This window comes from Bos javanicus, chromosome 5 (genome assembly GCF_032452875.1).
Source record: "Bos javanicus breed banteng chromosome 5, ARS-OSU_banteng_1.0, whole genome shotgun sequence".
Taxonomy (NCBI): domain Eukaryota; kingdom Metazoa; phylum Chordata; class Mammalia; order Artiodactyla; family Bovidae; genus Bos; species Bos javanicus.
In genome coordinates, this window is record NC_083872.1 from 113377724 (window position 1) to 113394842 (window position 17119).

Consider the following 17119-nt stretch of genomic DNA (forward strand, 5'->3'; position numbering starts at 1 on the left):
GGGGGATAGCCGATTAACACGGAGAAGGCAGTGGCAACTTACTCCAGTACTCTTGCTTGGAAAATCCCATGGACGAAGGAGCCTGGTAGGCTGCAGTCCATGGGGTCTCGAAGAGTCGGACACTTACTGAGCGACTTCACTTTCACTTTTCACTTAAATGCATCGGAGAAGGAAATGGCAACCCTCTCCAGTGTTCTTGCCTGGAGAACGGAGGAGCCTGGTGGGGACGGCGGGGCCTGGTGGGCTGCCGTCTCTGGGGTCGCACAGAGTCGGACACGACTGAAGCGACTTAGCAGCAGCAGCCGATTAACAAACCATGTTGTGATAGTTTCAGGTGAGCAGAGAAGGGACTCAGCCATAGAAACACATGTATGCATTCCGCCCCACCCCCAAACCCTGCTCCCCTCCAGGCTGCCATATAACATTGAGCAGAGTTCCATATGCTAGACAGTAGCTCCTTTCTAAGGGGAAGTTTTCCACTGCTGGCCCTAGGCACCAAAGGTGCTGCCTTCGAGACAGGACTTTTATTTCACTCCTGGGAAAGACGGTATTCAGTGATTTGTTTATTCATTTTTCCTTCACTCATGATCATTCCAGGTGCTCTTGTTCAGTCACTCAGATCAGATCAGATCAGATCAGTGGCTCAGTCGTGTCCAACTCTTTGCGACCCCATGAATCGCAGTATGCCAGGCCTCCCTGTCCATCACCAACTCCCAGAGTTCACTCAGACTCACGTCCATCGAGTCAGTGATGCCATCCAGCCATCTCATCCTCTGTCGTCCCCTTCTCCTCCCACCCCCAATCCCTCCCAGCATCAGAGTCTTTTCCAATGAGTCAACTCTTCGCATGAGGTGGCCAAAGTACTGGAGTTTCAGCTTCAGCATCATTCCTTCCAAAGAAATCCCAGGGCTGATCTCCTTCAGAATGGACTGGTTGGATCTCCTTGCAGTCCAAGGGACTCTCAAGAGTCTTCTCCAACACCACAGTTCAAAAGCATCAATTCTCGGCGCTCAGCTTTCTTCACAGTCCAACTCTCACATCCATACATGACCACTGGAAAAACCATAGCCTTGACTAGACGAAACTTTGTTGGCAAAGTAATGTCTCTGCTTTTGAATATGCTATCTAGGTTGGTCATAACTTTCCTTCCAAGGAGTAAGGGTCTTTTAATTTCATGGCTGCAATCACCATCTGCAGTGATTTTGGAGCCCAGAAAAAGAAAGTCTGACACTGCTTCCACTGTTTCCCCATCTATTTCCCATGAAGTGGTGGGACCGGATGCCATGATCTTCATTTTCTGAATGTTGAGCTTTAAGCCAACTTTTTCACTCTCCACTTTCACTTTCATCAAGAGGCTTTTGAGTTCCTGTTCACTTTCTGCCATAAGGGTGATGTCATCTGCATATCTGAGGTTATTGGTATCTCTCCCGGCAATCTTGATTCCAGCTTGTGTTTCTTCCAGTCCAGCGTTTCTCATGATGTACTCTGCATATAAGTTAAATAAACAGGGTGACAATATACAGCCTTGACGAACTCCTTTTCCTATTTGGAACCAGTCTGTTGTTCCATGTCCAGTTCTAACTGTTGCTTCCTGACCTGCATACAGATTTCTCAAGAGGCAGATCAGGTAGTCTGGTATTCTCATCTCTTGAAGAATTTTGCACAGTTTATTGTGATCCACACAGTCAAAGGCTTTGGCATAGTCAATAAAGCAGAAATAGATGTTTTTCTGGAACTCTCTTGCTTTTTCGATGATCCAGCGGATGTTGGCAATTTGATCTCTGGTTCCTCTGCTTTTTTGAAAACCAGCTTGAACATCAGGAAGTTTACAGTTCACATATTGCTGAAGCCTGGCTTGGAGAATTTTGAGCATTACTTTACTAGCGTGTGAGATGAGTGCAATTGTGCGGTAGTTTGAGCATTCTTTGGCATTGCCTTTCTTTGGGATTGGAATAAAAACTGACCTTTTCCAGTCCTGTGGCCACTGCTGAGTTTTCCAAATTTGCTGGCATATTGAGTGCAGCACTTTCACAGCATCATCTTTCAGGATTTGGAATCGCTCAACTGGAATTCCATCACCTCCACTAGCTTTGTTCGTAGTGATGCTTTCTAAGGCCCACTTGACACATTCCAGGATGTTTGGCTCTAGGTCAGTGATCACACCATCGTGATTATCTGGGTCGTGAAGTTCTTTTTTGTACAGTTCTTCTGTGTATTCTTGCCATCTCTTCTTAATATCTTCTGCTTCTGTTAGGTCCATACCATTTCTGTCCTTTATCGAGCTCATCTTTGCATGAAATGTTCCTTTGGTATCTCTGATTTTCTTGAAGAGATCCCTAGTCTTTCCCATTCTGTTGTTTTCCTCTATTTCTTTGCACTCAGTCGTGTCCAACTCTTTGAGACCCCATGGACTGCAGCACGCCAGGCCTCTCTGTCCATCACTAACTCCCAGAGTTTACTAAAACTCATGTTTGTTGTGTGATGCCATCCAATCATCTCATTCTCTGTCGTCCCCTTTTCCTCCCTCCTTCAATCTTTCCCAGCATCAGGGTCTTTTCAAATGAGTCAGTTCTTCACATCAGATGGCCAAAGTATTGGAGTTTCAGCTTCAGCATCAGTCCTTCCAATGAATATTCAGGACTGTTCAGTCGCTAAATCATTTTTAATTCTTTGCGACCCCATAGACTGCAGCATGCCAGGCTTCCCTGTCCTTCACAGTCTCTTGGAGCTTACTCAAACTCATGTCCATTGAGTTGGTAATGCCATCCAACCATCTCATCCTCTGCTGCCTCCTTCTCCTCTTGCCCTCAATCTTTCCCAGCATCAGGGTCTTTTCCTATGAGGCAGCTCTTCACATCAGGTGGCCAAAGTATTGGAGCTTCAGCTTCAGCTTTAGTCTTTCCAATGAATATTCATGGTTGATTTCCTTTAGGATTGACAGGTTTGATCTCCTTGCTGTCCAAGGGACTCTCAAGAGTCTCCTCCAACGCCACAGTTTGAAAGCGTTGATTCTTCGGCACGCAGCCTTTTTTATGGTTCCAACTCTAACATCCACATGTGACTACCAGAAAAACCATAACTTTGACCATACGGACCTTTCCTGACAAGTGATGTCTCTGCTTTTTAATATGCTAAATTTGTCTCCTCCAGCTCAGTTGACTCATTCCTTGCAGCTGCTCAGAACAAAATCTTGGGTCATTCTTGGCTCCTTTTCTCTGCACCTCACAGCCAATTTCTGGTTCTGTTCTTAAAATGCATCCAGAAGCTGACCATTTCTCACCACTTCCACCCCCCAATCAGGAGAAGACGCTGGCATCTCTCATTGGGTCTACTGTAATAGACTTCTCACAGGCTCCCTGTGTCCACACTGATCTCCAGGGCTACTGGCTATTCTCATACAGCAATCAGAGTCTTCCTTTTGAAAGAGAAATCAGAGCAGGCCACTTCTCTGGTCAAAACCCACTGGTAGTCCCCCTCTCACTCAAGAGAACATTGCAAGTGCTTTACATGACCTTTGAGGCTCTGTGTGTTCTGGCCCTTAACAGATTCCCCAGCCTCATCTTATGCCTTTCTCTCTTTAACACCTGCTCCCGGAGGCTTCCCTGGTGGCTCAACTAGTAAAAAATCCACAATTTTTTGCACATTCTGCAATGTGGAAGACCTGGGTTCTATCCTTGGGTTGGGAAGATCCCCTGGAGAAGGGAAAGGCTACCCACTCCTGTATAGTCTAGTCAAGGCTATGGTTTTTCCAGTGGTCAGGTATGGATGTGAAAGTTGGACTTTGAAGAAAGCTGAGTGCCAAAGAATTGATGCTTTTGAACTGTGGTGTTGGAGAAGACTCTTGAGAGTCCCTTGGACTGCAAGGAGATCCAACAAGTCCATCCTAAAGGAGATGACTCCTGGGTGTTCATTGGAAGGATTGATGCTGAAGCTGAAAACTTCAATACTTTGGCCACCTCATGCAAAGAGTTGACTCATTGGAAAAGACCCTGATGTTGGGAAGGGTTGAAGGCAGGAGGAGAAGAGGACGACAGAGGATGAGATGGCTGGATGGCATCACCAACTCAATGGACATGAATTTGGGTGAACTCTGGGAGTTGGTGATGGACAGGGAGGCCTGGCGTGCTGCGATTCATGGGGTTGCAAAGAGTTGGACTGAGTGACTTTTGCTTCATTCACCAGGACCTTTGCCCCTGTGGTTCTGGCTGAAACGCACTTCCAAATAGTCACTTGGCTTGTTTCCTCACTTTATTCATGTATCTGCATCAATGTCGCTTGAGCAGAGGAGGCTTTCTGAATGACGTCGTCTAAAGTAGCGAGCGTGGGACTTCCCTGGTGGTCCAGTGATGAAGACTGGGCTCCCAAAGCAGCGGGCCTGGGTTTGATCTCTAGTCAGGGAACTAGAGCCTGCATGCCGAGACTAAAGACTCTGCGTGCCTCAATGAAGATCCTGCGTTCTGCAACAGAGACCAGACACAAATAAGTAGAAAATAATAATAAAATAAGGTAGCAAGCCCTGGGATTTCCCTGGTGGTCCAGTGGTTAAGACCCCAATGCAGGGGTCCTGGCTTCCATCCCTGCTTGGTTAACTAAGATCCCACATGCTGTTCAGCTCAGAAAGAAAAAAAAAAATATATATATATATAGCAAGCCCTCCTATAATTCCTCTCTCCTCTTTTCTGCTCAGTTTTCTCAAAAGCACTTCACATTGCTTACAAATGTACAGCATCTGAGATTTTGCAAACTAATAAACTGTTTCTATTCATTACGGTTTAGCAAAAGTCTTTTCATGGGTGCTGCAGGAGACATGGAACTCCTGGGTAACGGACAAAGGCCATTATTATTACTCATGGAAAAAGCAGTCGCTGATCCTTTATTTTTGTGTCATTTTCCCCCATGTCCCCCAAGCCCTGCAAAGGACCCATTGTGTTTGTCTGTCTACCTTGTGCTTGGCATTATGGGAGAGGAGCACAGAAGTTAATACTGCTTTTATAGTGAGTGATAAGCATGCTTGTTCTTTTTCCAGGAGGAGATGTTACCTCATCCCTCAACATTGCTTGTTATAAACACAGCCCTGAGAAATGGCCTGGGTAGGCAGCTTTCAGGGCCTTGCTCTCTTGGCTTGCCCAGCAAGAACTTGCAGGGACTCAAAGCCCATGGCAGATTGCTTCTCCTAACAGTTTTATAGTTACCAGCTCATTGTCTCTCCAACTAAAGTATAAAATACAGAGGACAAGGATTTTGTCCGTTTGTACATCCAGCACTTTAGAGAGTGCTTGGTGGGGACTTCCAGTGGCTAAGACTCTATGTTCCCAGTGCAGGGGGCCCAAGCTGGATCCCTGGTCAGGGAGCCAGATCCCACATGCTGAAACTAAGGATCCTGCACTCCTCAGTGAAGACTGAAAATCCTGTGTGCAGCCAAGATCAATAAATAAATATTTTTAAAAGGAAAGCCTTTCTTATTCATATAATAAAAATACTTTTTAAAATAAATAACTAAGAAGTACCTACAACTACAGAGTAGTTGCTCAATAAATATTTGTCGAATGAGGCCCTTAGAGAGTCAAGGAAAGGCTTTGGACCCTGCTCATCATGTTCCAGGGAGGGCTGAGCTGAGACCCATTCAGTCCCACCTGTGCGGAGTGCCTGCCTGGGCTGGGCCTGGTGCTGGGCTGACCCGGGCACAGAGGTGTCCTTCCTGTCTCTGGAGTTTTCAGGGTGGACAGGCAAATAACCGCAATGAAAGGCAGCATAGGGGCTGAGAGTCACCCTGGCAAGCAGCTGGAGCCCCGATGAAGGTGCATGAAAGCCCCCCTGGGAGAGCCCCCCCGGGGAGAGCCCCATTACACTTTGCTGACTGTTGGCTGAGGCATCAAGGCAAGTTGATGCTTGTCCCCCAGGTAGCGCCATAGAAAATGGTGTGTAAGATCCATCCTGTGATGAAGGGTAAAGATTGGCAGGAAACCCAGATCCAGGCCTGGAAGTTCTTGTATTAATATTATCAGAACCCAGAACTGGAATGGCCATCAGAGACCCTCTGGGCCAGTGTGTTTTGAACTGACTTTTGTGGAACCCTAGGAAGATGCTGCCTCGGTGTGGGTGGGGCACTGTGAGGGGCAGGGGGAAGCTGAGTGGGTGGGATCGGGCAGCCTCTTCCCACATTTAACAGAAGCAGCTCTGGCTTTATCTCTATTGCATGCTGAGCTTCCCACCAACTTTTGTGTGGGACTTCCCTCGTGACTCAGTGGTAAAGAATCTGCCTGCCAATGTAGCCAACAAGGGTTTGATCCCTGATCCGAGAAGATCCCAGAACTAAGCCCGTGTCCCACAACTGTTGAAGTCCGTGTCTTGGAGCCCATGCTCCACAACAAGAAAAGCCATCCCAATAAGAAGTTTGCGCACCGCAACTAGAGAGCAAGCTGGTGCAGCTACCAAGACCCAGCACTGCCAAAAATAAATGGATAAATTAAAATTATAAAAACCTTTTGTGTGAATAAAGAATCACATGACTGAAACAATATCCAAGGCCCATAGATCACTTTAAAAAAAAAACAGATTTATTAATGCGTCATCGACACATAATAAGCTACACATATTTAAAGTGCATGATTTAATAAGTTTTGACATAAAGATACACCCAGGAAGGCACCATCCCAATCATTTTATAATGAGCATATCCATTACCTCCAAAGTTTCTCTGTGCCCCTTTGTCATCCTCCACCACCTCCTCTCTGCCCTCCCACTCCGAGATGTTGAACAGCACTTTGGCAGCTTTGCTCATCAGAGTCCAACATTGGAAATGCCCCAAACATCCTTCCACGGTGAACAGATAAACAAGCTGTGGGGCACTGATACAGGCAGCAGCATCAGCGGACTGAGCATTGTGCTGAGCAACAGAAGTCAGACACAAAAGAGCGTGGACTGTGAGATCCCATTTATGTGAAGTGCAAGTCCAGGAAAAACTGATCTTTGGTGACATAAATCAGATCACTGAGTGCCTGTGGGAAGGTGGTGTTGACTGTCAAGAGGCAGGAGGGAACTGTCTGGGATGATGAAAACACCCTAGACATGATCTGGGTGCTGATTGCAAAAGTGTATACACAGGTAAAAATTCATCACTATATTTACCGGCTTCAGTTGGGCTTCCCTGGTGGCTCAGATGGTAAAGAATCTGTGCAATGCAGGAGACCTGGGTTCGATCCCTGGGCCTGGAAGATCCCCTGGAGAAGGAAATGGTAACCCACTCCAGTATTCTTGTCTGGAGAATCCCATGTAAAGAATCCCATGTACAGAGGTTGCCTGGTGGGCTACAGTCCATTGGGTTGTAGAGTCAGACACGACTGAGCAACTAACACTTTCATACCTTATATCTTAATAAAACCCCTCTGGAGAACTTCCTTCGTGGTACAGTGGATAAAAATCTGCCAGCCAGTGCAGGGGACATGGGTTTGACCCCTGGTTCAGGAAGATTCCACATGCTGGGAGTAATTAAGCCTGTGTGCTGCAAGTACTGAAGCCTGCGTGCCTAGAGCCTGTGCTCTGCAACAAGAGATGCCACCGCAATGAGAAGCCTGCACGGCAAGGAAGAGTAGCTCCTGCTTGCTGCAACAAAGACCAAGCAGAACCAAAATAATAAACATTAAAAATTAATTTTAAAAGTCTTTGTAAAGATGTGAAAGTCGCTCAGTCGTGTCCGACTCTTTGCGACACCATGGACTATCCAGATAAAAACGAAGATCATGGCATCCGGTCCCACCACTTCATGGGAAATAGATGGGGAAACAGTGGAAACAGTGTCAGACTTTCTTTTTCTGGGCTCCAAAATCACTGCAGATGGTAACTGCAGCCATGAACTTAAAAGACGCTTACTCCTTGGAAGGAAAGTTATGACCAACCTAGATAGCATATTCAAAAGCAGAGACATTGTTTTGCCAATAAAGGTTCGTCTAGTCAAGGCTATGGTTTTTCCTGTGGTCATATATGGATGTGAGAGTTGGACTGTGAAGAAGGCTGAGCACCGAGAATTGATGCTTTTGAACTGTGGTGTTGGAGAAGACTCTTGAGAGTCCCTTGGATTGCAAGGAGATCCAACCAGTCCATTCTGAAGGAGATCAGCCCTGGGATTTCTTTGGAAGGAATGATGCTGAAGCTGAAACTCCAGTACTTTGGCCACCTCATGCGAAGAGTTGACTCATTGGAAAAGACTCTGATGCTGGGAGGGATTGGGGGCGGGAGGAGAAGGGGATGACAGAGGATGAGATGGCTGGATGGCATCACTGACTCGATGGACGTGAGTCTGAGTGAACTCTGGGAGTTGGTGATGGACAGGGAGGCCTGGCGTGCTGCGATTCATGGGGTCGCAAAGAGTTGGACACGACTGAGCGACTGATCTGATCTGGACTATCCAGTCCATGGAATTCTCCAGACCAGAATACTGGAGTGGGAGCCTCTCCCTTCTCCAGGGGATCTTCCCAACCCAGGGATCAAACCCAGGTCTCTCGCATTGTGGGCAGATTCTTTACCAGCTGAGCCACAAGGGAAGCCCAAGAATGCTGGAATGGGTAGCTCATCCCTTCTACAGCAGATCTTCCCGACCCAGGAATCGAAGTGGGGTCTCCTGTACTGCAGGCAGATTCTTTACCACCTGAGCTATCAGGGAAGTCTGAAAAGATGTCAACATCATTAAAAATAAAATCCCTCTGGAAACTCAAACTCACTCCCCTTGGATATAGGGGAGAGGACCGTTGCAGGACTCCCAGGTGGTCTCAGAGCTGGCAGACTGTGTGTGGAATGGGGTGGGGGACCCAGAGACCCAAAGCCACCTTACCCATGGCCATTCCCACCTGCCTGTCCTCAGTTTCTGGGAGTGGACTCCCCAGGGAGACAGCTCCTCGGAGCCTCTTCCCCGCCCTGTGGGCTTCCGGGGCTGCTCTCTCCTCCTGAGACAGTAACCGCTGCTGTTCATGGAACGCTCACCGGGCACATGAAACTCTGCACACACTCTGTCTATAGCACAGGCGGGAGGACCCAGGCATGGGCACGGGACCCCCTCCCACCCCCGGCCCCTCTGGCTTTGTCACTGAGAAGGAGAGGGTAAGCCGCTGCACCTCTCTGGGCCGAAGCTGTGTCATCCCCCAAATGGGCTTTAACACCCACCCAGATGGAGGAGCAAATGAAGTGATGTGGGGGCAAGGCCTTGGCATGGCCAGGGGGGGTTCGGTGCCTGAAAGCCATGACCACCTCAGGCTGCACCCCAGCCCGGGGGCTCTGGGGCTGGTGAGGAAGAACCCAGCCCCTGCGAGGGAGCCTGCAGCCCAGGCTAGGGCTCTGACCCTGGCATTGAGACTTTCTTGCCATGTGACCTTGGAGGACCAATAAATGAGTTAATATAAACAAAGCACTGAAGCAGTGCCTGGCATACGATAAATGCTACATTGGACCAGTGTGTCCAGACTCTCAGTCTTGGTTCTTCCCTCTTTAGCACATGACCCTCATTGGCTCTATTTGCTATTGCTTTGGTGTTCCGCCCCCATGCCAGGGACCCCAATCTCTCCGTACCCTCAGACGACAAGCCTCCCAACCGTCCTAGTTATGATGGTCGGGGCCGCTTCCTCTTGGGGCCCAGCAGCCTGCTGGGTGACTCCTGTCTGTCCCAAATTTATCCTGCCCTGCCTGTCATCTCTGCACCACGCGCACAGTGCAGGGGATCCAGAAGAGAAGGCTGGTTGCCAGGGCAACGGAGGATAAAGCCCTTGCTCTGCCAGGCTGCTGATTGGCTGAGGCGGGTCCCACCTCCTGCTATCCTGAGGGTGGGGGACAGAGGGAAGGGTCTCTGATGGGCGGGGAGAGGTACAGGCTGCCCAGCCCAGGACCGCCCCCCAGCCCAGGCAGAGCCCCTGGGCCTGAGAAACTGTCTCCCGTGGGGGGCGTTGGCCTCGCCCCTTTCTCTGCTTCCCACACCCAGGGCGGCTGCAGACGGCAGCATCTCTGGGGACAGCAGCTACGACTGAGTCCACGGGCTGACACTGAGCTGCTTGGGCTGAGGCGGCGCGCTCAGCCCAGAGCCCCCGCCCGGAACAGGCTTCTGCAGGGCTTGAGGTGGGTCTGCGGGCGCGGGGGTTGGGCTGCCAGGTGGAGAGGTGCCAGCGGCTTGAGAGGCAGGGAAAGGAGGTCTGCAACCCTTGCACTGTCCTGGATGGGACTTTCGCTGGAATGGGGGCTAGAAAATTCCTTATAGGTCATCTGGTAACCCCCATCCCTACCTCGTCATTGTGCACGGACATGCTGAAGTTCAGAGAGAGTGAGGAGTGACCCAAGGTCACACAGAAGGCCAGTGGAGGTTTTGCTTCAGCTGAGCCAGTCCTCTGAGATGCCAGGAAAAGGTCTGGGGTCCTCGGTTGCCCCAGAATGCCTGGGATTTTCTTTACAGGGCTGGAAAGGGTGGGAGGCCCAGACCACTGCTCCACGGGCCCACAGCACTGCGGCTGAAACGGCTCCTGCTCTGTCCAAGTCCCCCATCCTCTTGTTTAAGCTCAAAGGAGCCTGGGGTCCTGGGTGGGCCAGGGGAGGGGTCATGAACCTCTCGGCCTCGGTCAGGCTAGTTTGGAGCAGCCTTCCTGCTCGTGGGTCCCCTTCTCCACCTCCCCCAAACCCAGGCCACACCAGCAATTCAGAACCCTCTCTTTGGCTCTCCAGAAAGGCAGATGGTTAGGAGGACAGGCTCTAGCTCCGACTCTGGGCCGTTAGCACACTCTTCCTTTTATTCCCCGGTGGAGAGAATAGGGCACCTCGAGCCACTGCGGTTCGGAGCAGCCAGTGGGGACCCTGGAGGGCACGGGAAGGCTTCCAGGTGGACGCAGGACTGGGGAGCAGCACCCTTCCCTCCCCTGGGGTCACAGCCCTTCTCGGAGACCCACCTGGCAGTGGAGGGACAAGAGGGCTGGGGTCTGGAGCCCGAGGTCTGAGAACCTGGGGCTTCTCCTCAGCCAGCCCTGGAGGTCATTCTTCCCTCCCTAGAAGACAAGGTGGGCCTTCACTCATTTCATTCAGTTCGGTGTCTTTCCCCATCAAACCTCAGGACATCGCTGGGGGACTGGAGTCCGACTCCGTGACTCGGGGCAAGTTAGCGAGCTTCTCCAGGTCTCAGTTTCTTCATCTATAAAATGTGGACAATGATACTTAGCCCAGAGACCTGCTGTAAGATCCGTGACTCCATTTTGACCGTGGCCTCCCTGCCCGGCAGGCAGAGGTGGGGCTCCTCACCCTACCCCTTTCTCACACCTCAGGAGCCATCCGAAGGTGGATGAAATGGGTCCTGATTTGTCCCATGTCTGGAGAAGATAGTCTGTGGTGTGGCTTTTGAAGTATGTATAGGAGTTTGCCAGATGAACATGAACACAAAGGACATTCCGGGAAAATGAAAGCACATGCAGAGATGGAGACTGCATAACATGCAGGCACACGCAGGTGACTGACAAGTGGTTCCCTCTGGTGGCGTGGCGTGCAGATGAGGCTGGCATGGTTGGCAGAGAGCAGGGGTGGGCCACTCTAAGGAGCTGGATACATGGAACACTTGTGAATCACCTTAAACCTGCCAGCTTCCATTTCCTGCTCCCCCTCTGGTGCCCTGGAAATAACATCAGCTAGTATTCATCGCCTGGAAAATCCCATGGATGGAGGAGCCTGGTGGGCTGCAGTCCATGGGGTTGCTGAGGGTTGGACACGACTGAGTGACTTCACTTTCACTTTTCACTTTCCTGCACTGGAGAAGGAACTGGCAACCCACTCCAATGTTCTTGCCTGGAGAATCTCAGGGACGGGGAAGCCTGGTGGGCTGCCGTCTATGGGGTCACACAGAGTCGGACACGACTGAAGTGACTTAGCAGCAGCAGCAGCAGTGTTCATCGAGTGCTGATTCTGCACCAGGCAGCATGATGCTAAAGGAACTTTAGGCACTGTCTTGTTAAACATTCACAGAGACCTTAAGAAGTGGGTCCTACTTCTATGCCCATTTTACAGATAAGAAAACTGAGGCTCAGAGAATAGGAACAAAGTACTATGTAGCACTCAGTAAGCATCAGGCACTGGTTCTTAGCACTTTATATAAATTATCTCTTTTAACAGTCACAACAGCCCTATAATTTCCCATTTTTATGGACATGGAAATCAAGGCCCGTCTTTGGGGGCTGCTGCCTGTGTCCACACTCTTATAATTATGACATGGGGCATGGGCCTGAATTCGGGAGCCTGTGCAGACCTTGTTGATATCAACCAGGTCCCCTGGGGATGGGTGGCTGTTCACCACGCTTTTATCAGGCGACACCTGGCCAGGATGTGCGGGTGGCTGGGGACCCACTCATCTGTGAGGGGCCTGGCAAGTGGCAGCCTCTGCAGACGTCAGAGCCGGGAGAGGGGGCTCGGAGGACCGCCCGAGTCGTCCTTTAGTGAGAGCTCTGAGAGGTCAGTCACCTCACCCCGTCCCCTCAAGTCTCTGGTTGCTGTCCCCCCTTCTACCCGGGACAATGCTGAGGCCCGGAGTGGTTAGGCAACCCCGGCTGGCCTGGGGCCACACGTTCTATTGAGGGACTGAGGCATAGTGGGCCCTCCGCTATAGGCTTCCTTGTAGAGGGGTGAGTAGGAGCTGGGTGGGCCCCTGGGTGTGCCTGCTCAGGGGCCGGGGTGCTGAGTCACTGCCCTCCACTCTCCGGGTGTTGGTCTGCCCACCTGCGAGGTGATGCTCTGGCCGCCTGGCTCAGTGAGGACCGCGGGTGCCCTCTCTGGGAGGGAAGGTGGGTGGGTCGGTGGGTGGGAGGATGGACAAGCCGCCCCTCTGCTGGTTCTCACCGACCGTGTCTCAGCAGCCAAGGCCGCCGCGATGCCGCACTTCCTGGACTGGTTCGTGCCTGTTTACCTGTTCATCTCTGTGCTCATCCTGGTGGGCTTCGGTGCCTGCATCTACTACTTCGAGCCCGGCTTGCAGGAGGCGCACAAGTGGCGCATGCAGCGCCCCCTGGTGGACCGCGACTTCCGCAAGACGCTGATGGTCCGAGACAACCTGGCTTTCGGGGGCCCAGAGGTCTGAGCTGTCCTGTGCTGGTGGCTGTGGGGGATGCCCTCTCCCTCGCCATCCAGCCTGGAGACCCTGGGGCAGAGGGAGGCCACCCCTGGTCCTCCGGGCGATCGTTCTGCAGCCTGGCTCCTCCCAGGAGGAGGTGCTCCGGGAGGACCCCAGCTGTGCAGGGATGGGGCACCTGGAGTGCCTTGAGATGTCGCTGCTGCTGATGGCCCTGGGCTTGCTCTCCAAGTCAAGCCGGCTCACCCCATGCCTGCCCTCCCCAGCTCCGGGGACACCATCCTGCTCCTCCCAGTGCCTTTGTGCTGCCCGGTGCTCCTGGCCCTCCACCCAGAGCCAGGCACTCTGCCTGTCATGAGCCTCCAGGTCTCCCATGTCCCTTCTGGATCCTGGGTGATATTCAGCTCCCCACTCCAGCTGATGGTCTCGACCCTGCAGCTCCACGGGCCAGGCTTCAAGGCTGCTGCAAGGAAAGGGCCCGCTTTGGAGGGAAGTCAGCTTAGGCCAGCCCAGCTCTACAACTCTGGACCCAAACTTAGCGTGGATGAGTGTGTGTGATGGGGTGTGCCAGGGGCAAGACCACAGAGGAAGGAGGTGTGTGTATGTGTGTGTGTGTGTGATGGAGAGAAAGTTTGGGAGGAGTGAGCAGCCTTGGAGACGGCAGGGTGGTGGGGAGAAGCATGTATGTGTGAGAGGGATGGGGGCCCCAGGCAGGGTGGGAAGTGGGGGATGGAGTGAGTTCCGTGGGCATTATGGGGGCCACCAGCAGCAGTTCCCGCCCCCTCCCTTGGCTGGACTCCCCCCTTTCTCTCCTTTCCTAAGACTGAGGCTGCCGGCAGGCGCCCTGCCTTCTGTCCTGGTCCTGTGCCATTCCCCCCAAGCCCACCCTGGAACCCCCTCCTACGTGGAGCATCACCCTTTCTTTTTGGACATCTATTGGCCACCTGCCTCACTCCCCTCCTCTGGGGCTTCCACCTTAATTTATTGCAATAATAAAGACTCCATGACTATCTCAGCAGGACTGTCTCATTTCCTAAAAGCAGGGTCATGTCTATCATCTCACCGGGTCCTCATAAAAAACATAATAGTCAGGGACTTCCCTGGTGGTGCAGTGGATAAGAATCCTCCTGCCAATGCGGAGGACACGGGTTCAATCCCTGGTCCCGGAAGATCCCACATGCCACGGAGCAACTAAGCCCATGCACCACAAAGTCTGAGCCCACACTCTAGAGCCTGTGAGCCACAAATACTGAGCCTGAATGCTGCAACTACTGACACGTGCGTGCCCAGAGTCTGTGCCCTGAAACAAGAGAAGCCATCACAGTGAGGAGCCCAAGAACCACAACAAAGAGTAGCCCCCAGTCGCGGCAACTAGAGAAAGCTCATGCCCAGCAATGAAGACCCGGTGCAACCAGAAACAAACACAAACAAAAAAACCCACGATCGTTCAGTATCCCCCATTTGGGGGATGGGAACTGAATCGCCAAAAGGAAAGAGCAGTTTCTCAGCGGGTGCACCGTTGGCTTTTTGGATGAGATCAGTCTTAGCTGTGGGAGGTTGTCCCACAGCTAGGGTGGGTGGTGAGCACCTCTGGGCTCCATGCACTAGAAACCAGTGGCCCTGTGCCCTCTCCTGACCTGGGACAACCGAAAATGCCGACTGGAATCCCTGGGGGTAGAGAGCCAGTGAGGATACAAACTCAGGCACAGAGATGCAAAACAGCACGGCCTGGCACCAAATAGAACGTCTTTTCTTTCTCCCAGTTCTTTCCTGTGGAGGTTATCCAGACTGGTCTGGGGGCTAGGCCCACGCAGTGTTCAGAGACCCGAGTTGCTCCTCTCTTGCTGAAGGGATGTTGTTGGTTGGTGCCCCCCACCCCCAGGGGGGTCTTCTGCATCCTGAGGAGCAGGGTGGACGGAGGGTGGAAGGCTTGAGGGACACTGTGGCTGGCTGGACCCTTGCTTCCCTTGACACCTCACTAGCCAATACTTAGTCACATGGGTACTCCTAGCTGCAAGGGAGGCTGGAAAGAGCTATATGTCCATTAAAAAAGCCACTCCTTTGGAATTTTGGTTCGACATGTACACACTGCTATGTTTAAAATGGATAACCAACAAGGTCCTACTGAACAGCACATGAAGCTCTGCTCAATGCTATGTGGCAGCCTGGATGGCAGGGGAGTTTGGGGGAAGAATGGATTCATGTATTAATATATGTATGGCTGAGTCCCTTCGCTGTCTACCTGAAACTATCAGAGCACTGTTAACTGGCTAAACTCCAATATAAACTAAAAAGATAAAATAAATCCTCCCTCTTTGAAAGGGGGAGAGCACATGGAGGCAGATGGCATTCCATCTTTTCTTTTAAATTTTTGGCTACACCCCACAGGATCAGGGATCCTGCAACCAGGGATCTTAGTTCCCTAACCAGGGATTGAACCCATGCCCCCCGCATTGGAAGGCAGAATCTTAACCACTGAACCATCAGGGAATCCCTGCCATTCTGTTTTCATAGGGATTTGCCAAGGGCACAGGGCAAGGGGCTGAGATTTGGACCGGATCTCCTCACCCCAGGCCCAGGTTTGCTCTTGAACAAGCCCCATCTTAGGAGTCAGCCAGGACAAAAGCTATCTTCTCTCAGCTTGAGGAGTGGGGCTACCCTCCTCCCTGGAGCAAACCTGGGAATTGCAGGGGCTGTCTTGCAGAACCAGGTTAGAGCTAAGCAAGAGAGGCACCAGTGCTGGGTACCTCTCTTGTCTCAACCCGGCCCGGCTCTGTTATTTCTGAGTCTCTCCGCCCTGACCTCCGTCTGACCCAGCAGAGCGTTCTGTAGCTTTCAGAGATTCTCCCACACTACCGCCCAAGACTCTTGCAGCCACAAGGCACCAAACTGAAAATAGCTGCAATAAGAGGGTTTGCTCCTGGACTCAGGCTTGGCTGGAACCCGGGGCTCAAGGATGTCACCAGAGCTCCATTGAGCCATCCTTCTCTCCCCCCGTCTCGCTCAGCCCTGCGGGCTTCATCCAGGTGGATTTTTCTTCTCCACGAGGTGCTAAGTTGCCCAGACAGTCCCAGGAGCACACATCGTGTTCAAGCAAAAAGTTCCCATCAGCCCCCAGGCTCTTGAGCTCAGCAGATGGGTGCGCTGATCACCAGGCAGCTCTGGCTCTAGCCACAGGGGACAGGGCTGGAGTGGCTCTGCTGATCTCGTGGTCTGAGGGGGTAGGTTGCAGCTGTTACCTAAGGGAAAGGGAGGGGAGGGGAGGGGAGGGGAAAGGGAAGGGTTGTTGGGTGAAAACCAAGAGGGACTGAGACTGCTGCTTTACGGAGGCAGATACAAGGGTGGAGAGAAGTGAACCAGGGTGACCCAGGGGGTTGCCAGCGCCTGGGTTTGAGACTGGGAGTCTGGGATGGGCAGGATGGACAGAAACCCTCAGAGTTTGGTGGGTATGTGAGTCGGGGCTCTCTGTACGGACTTTCAGGGCACGCAGGCCGCGGCGGAGGTAGGTGAGCAGGTGAGTGGGTTCTGTAGGGACCCACTGGAGGGCAGGGCCCTTCCAGTGTCTTCCATCACCCAACACCAGAATGCGGGGGGAACCAACACCACCCACACCACCCACTCGGTAGCCAGTTCCATACGCCTCAGTGTCTCGGGCAGCGCCAGTCCCAATGAGTTTTGGGCTTTCTTCCCCTCGAGGGGGCAGGACAGGGCGGGTAATGAACTTCTTACTTTACAAGGCTGAGTGGGTAGAGGTGTGAGGCGTGGGGGAGGGGGCTGGGAGGCCAGAACTAGGAGCTGGGGGCTGCCCCTGTTTATCAGGAAAGTGGAAAGTGCCCTAGCAGAAGCCACGTGCATGAGTTAGGACCAATGATTGCCAGGGACAGAAAAATCCCAACTCACTAACTGACTTGGGTAAGAAGGGGAAAGTTATCACAAAGACAGTGGGGTGGTCCAGCCCTGTAGGACAGGATAGTGGCAGGGACTCAGGACAGCTAGACCAGGCATTCCCTCCTAGGACTCTCTTCCAAATCTCTCTCTTTTTTTTTT

General features: G+C 52.0%; 1 protein-coding gene across 6 annotated transcripts; it reads left to right on the forward strand.

The window, feature by feature from the left end:
* Positions 1–9797: 9797 nt before the first annotated feature.
* On the forward strand, positions 9798–14087 carry SMIM45 (small integral membrane protein 45). 6 transcript variants are annotated; one of them, XM_061418691.1, is made up of 3 exons: positions 9798–10098; positions 11286–12629; positions 12861–14087. In XM_061418691.1, the coding sequence occupies exon 3, from the start codon at positions 12875–12877 to the stop codon at positions 13079–13081; it is 207 nt and encodes a 68-aa protein (XP_061274675.1). In that variant the 5' UTR covers positions 9798–10098; positions 11286–12629; positions 12861–12874; the 3' UTR covers positions 13082–14087. The 6 variants fall into 6 exon arrangements, with proteins under 6 accessions (XP_061274675.1, XP_061274674.1, XP_061274673.1 ...); XM_061418690.1 differs by having other exon boundaries at positions 11286–12459; XM_061418689.1 differs by having other exon boundaries at positions 11286–11466.
* The last annotated feature ends 3032 nt before the right edge of the window (positions 14088–17119 follow it).

What these genes read in the sequence shown, in the direction of transcription:
- SMIM45 (XM_061418687.1), top strand. Translation starts at nt 12,734, where the DNA reads ATGCTCTGGCCGCCTGGCTCAGTGAGGACCGCGGGTGCCCTCTCTGGG.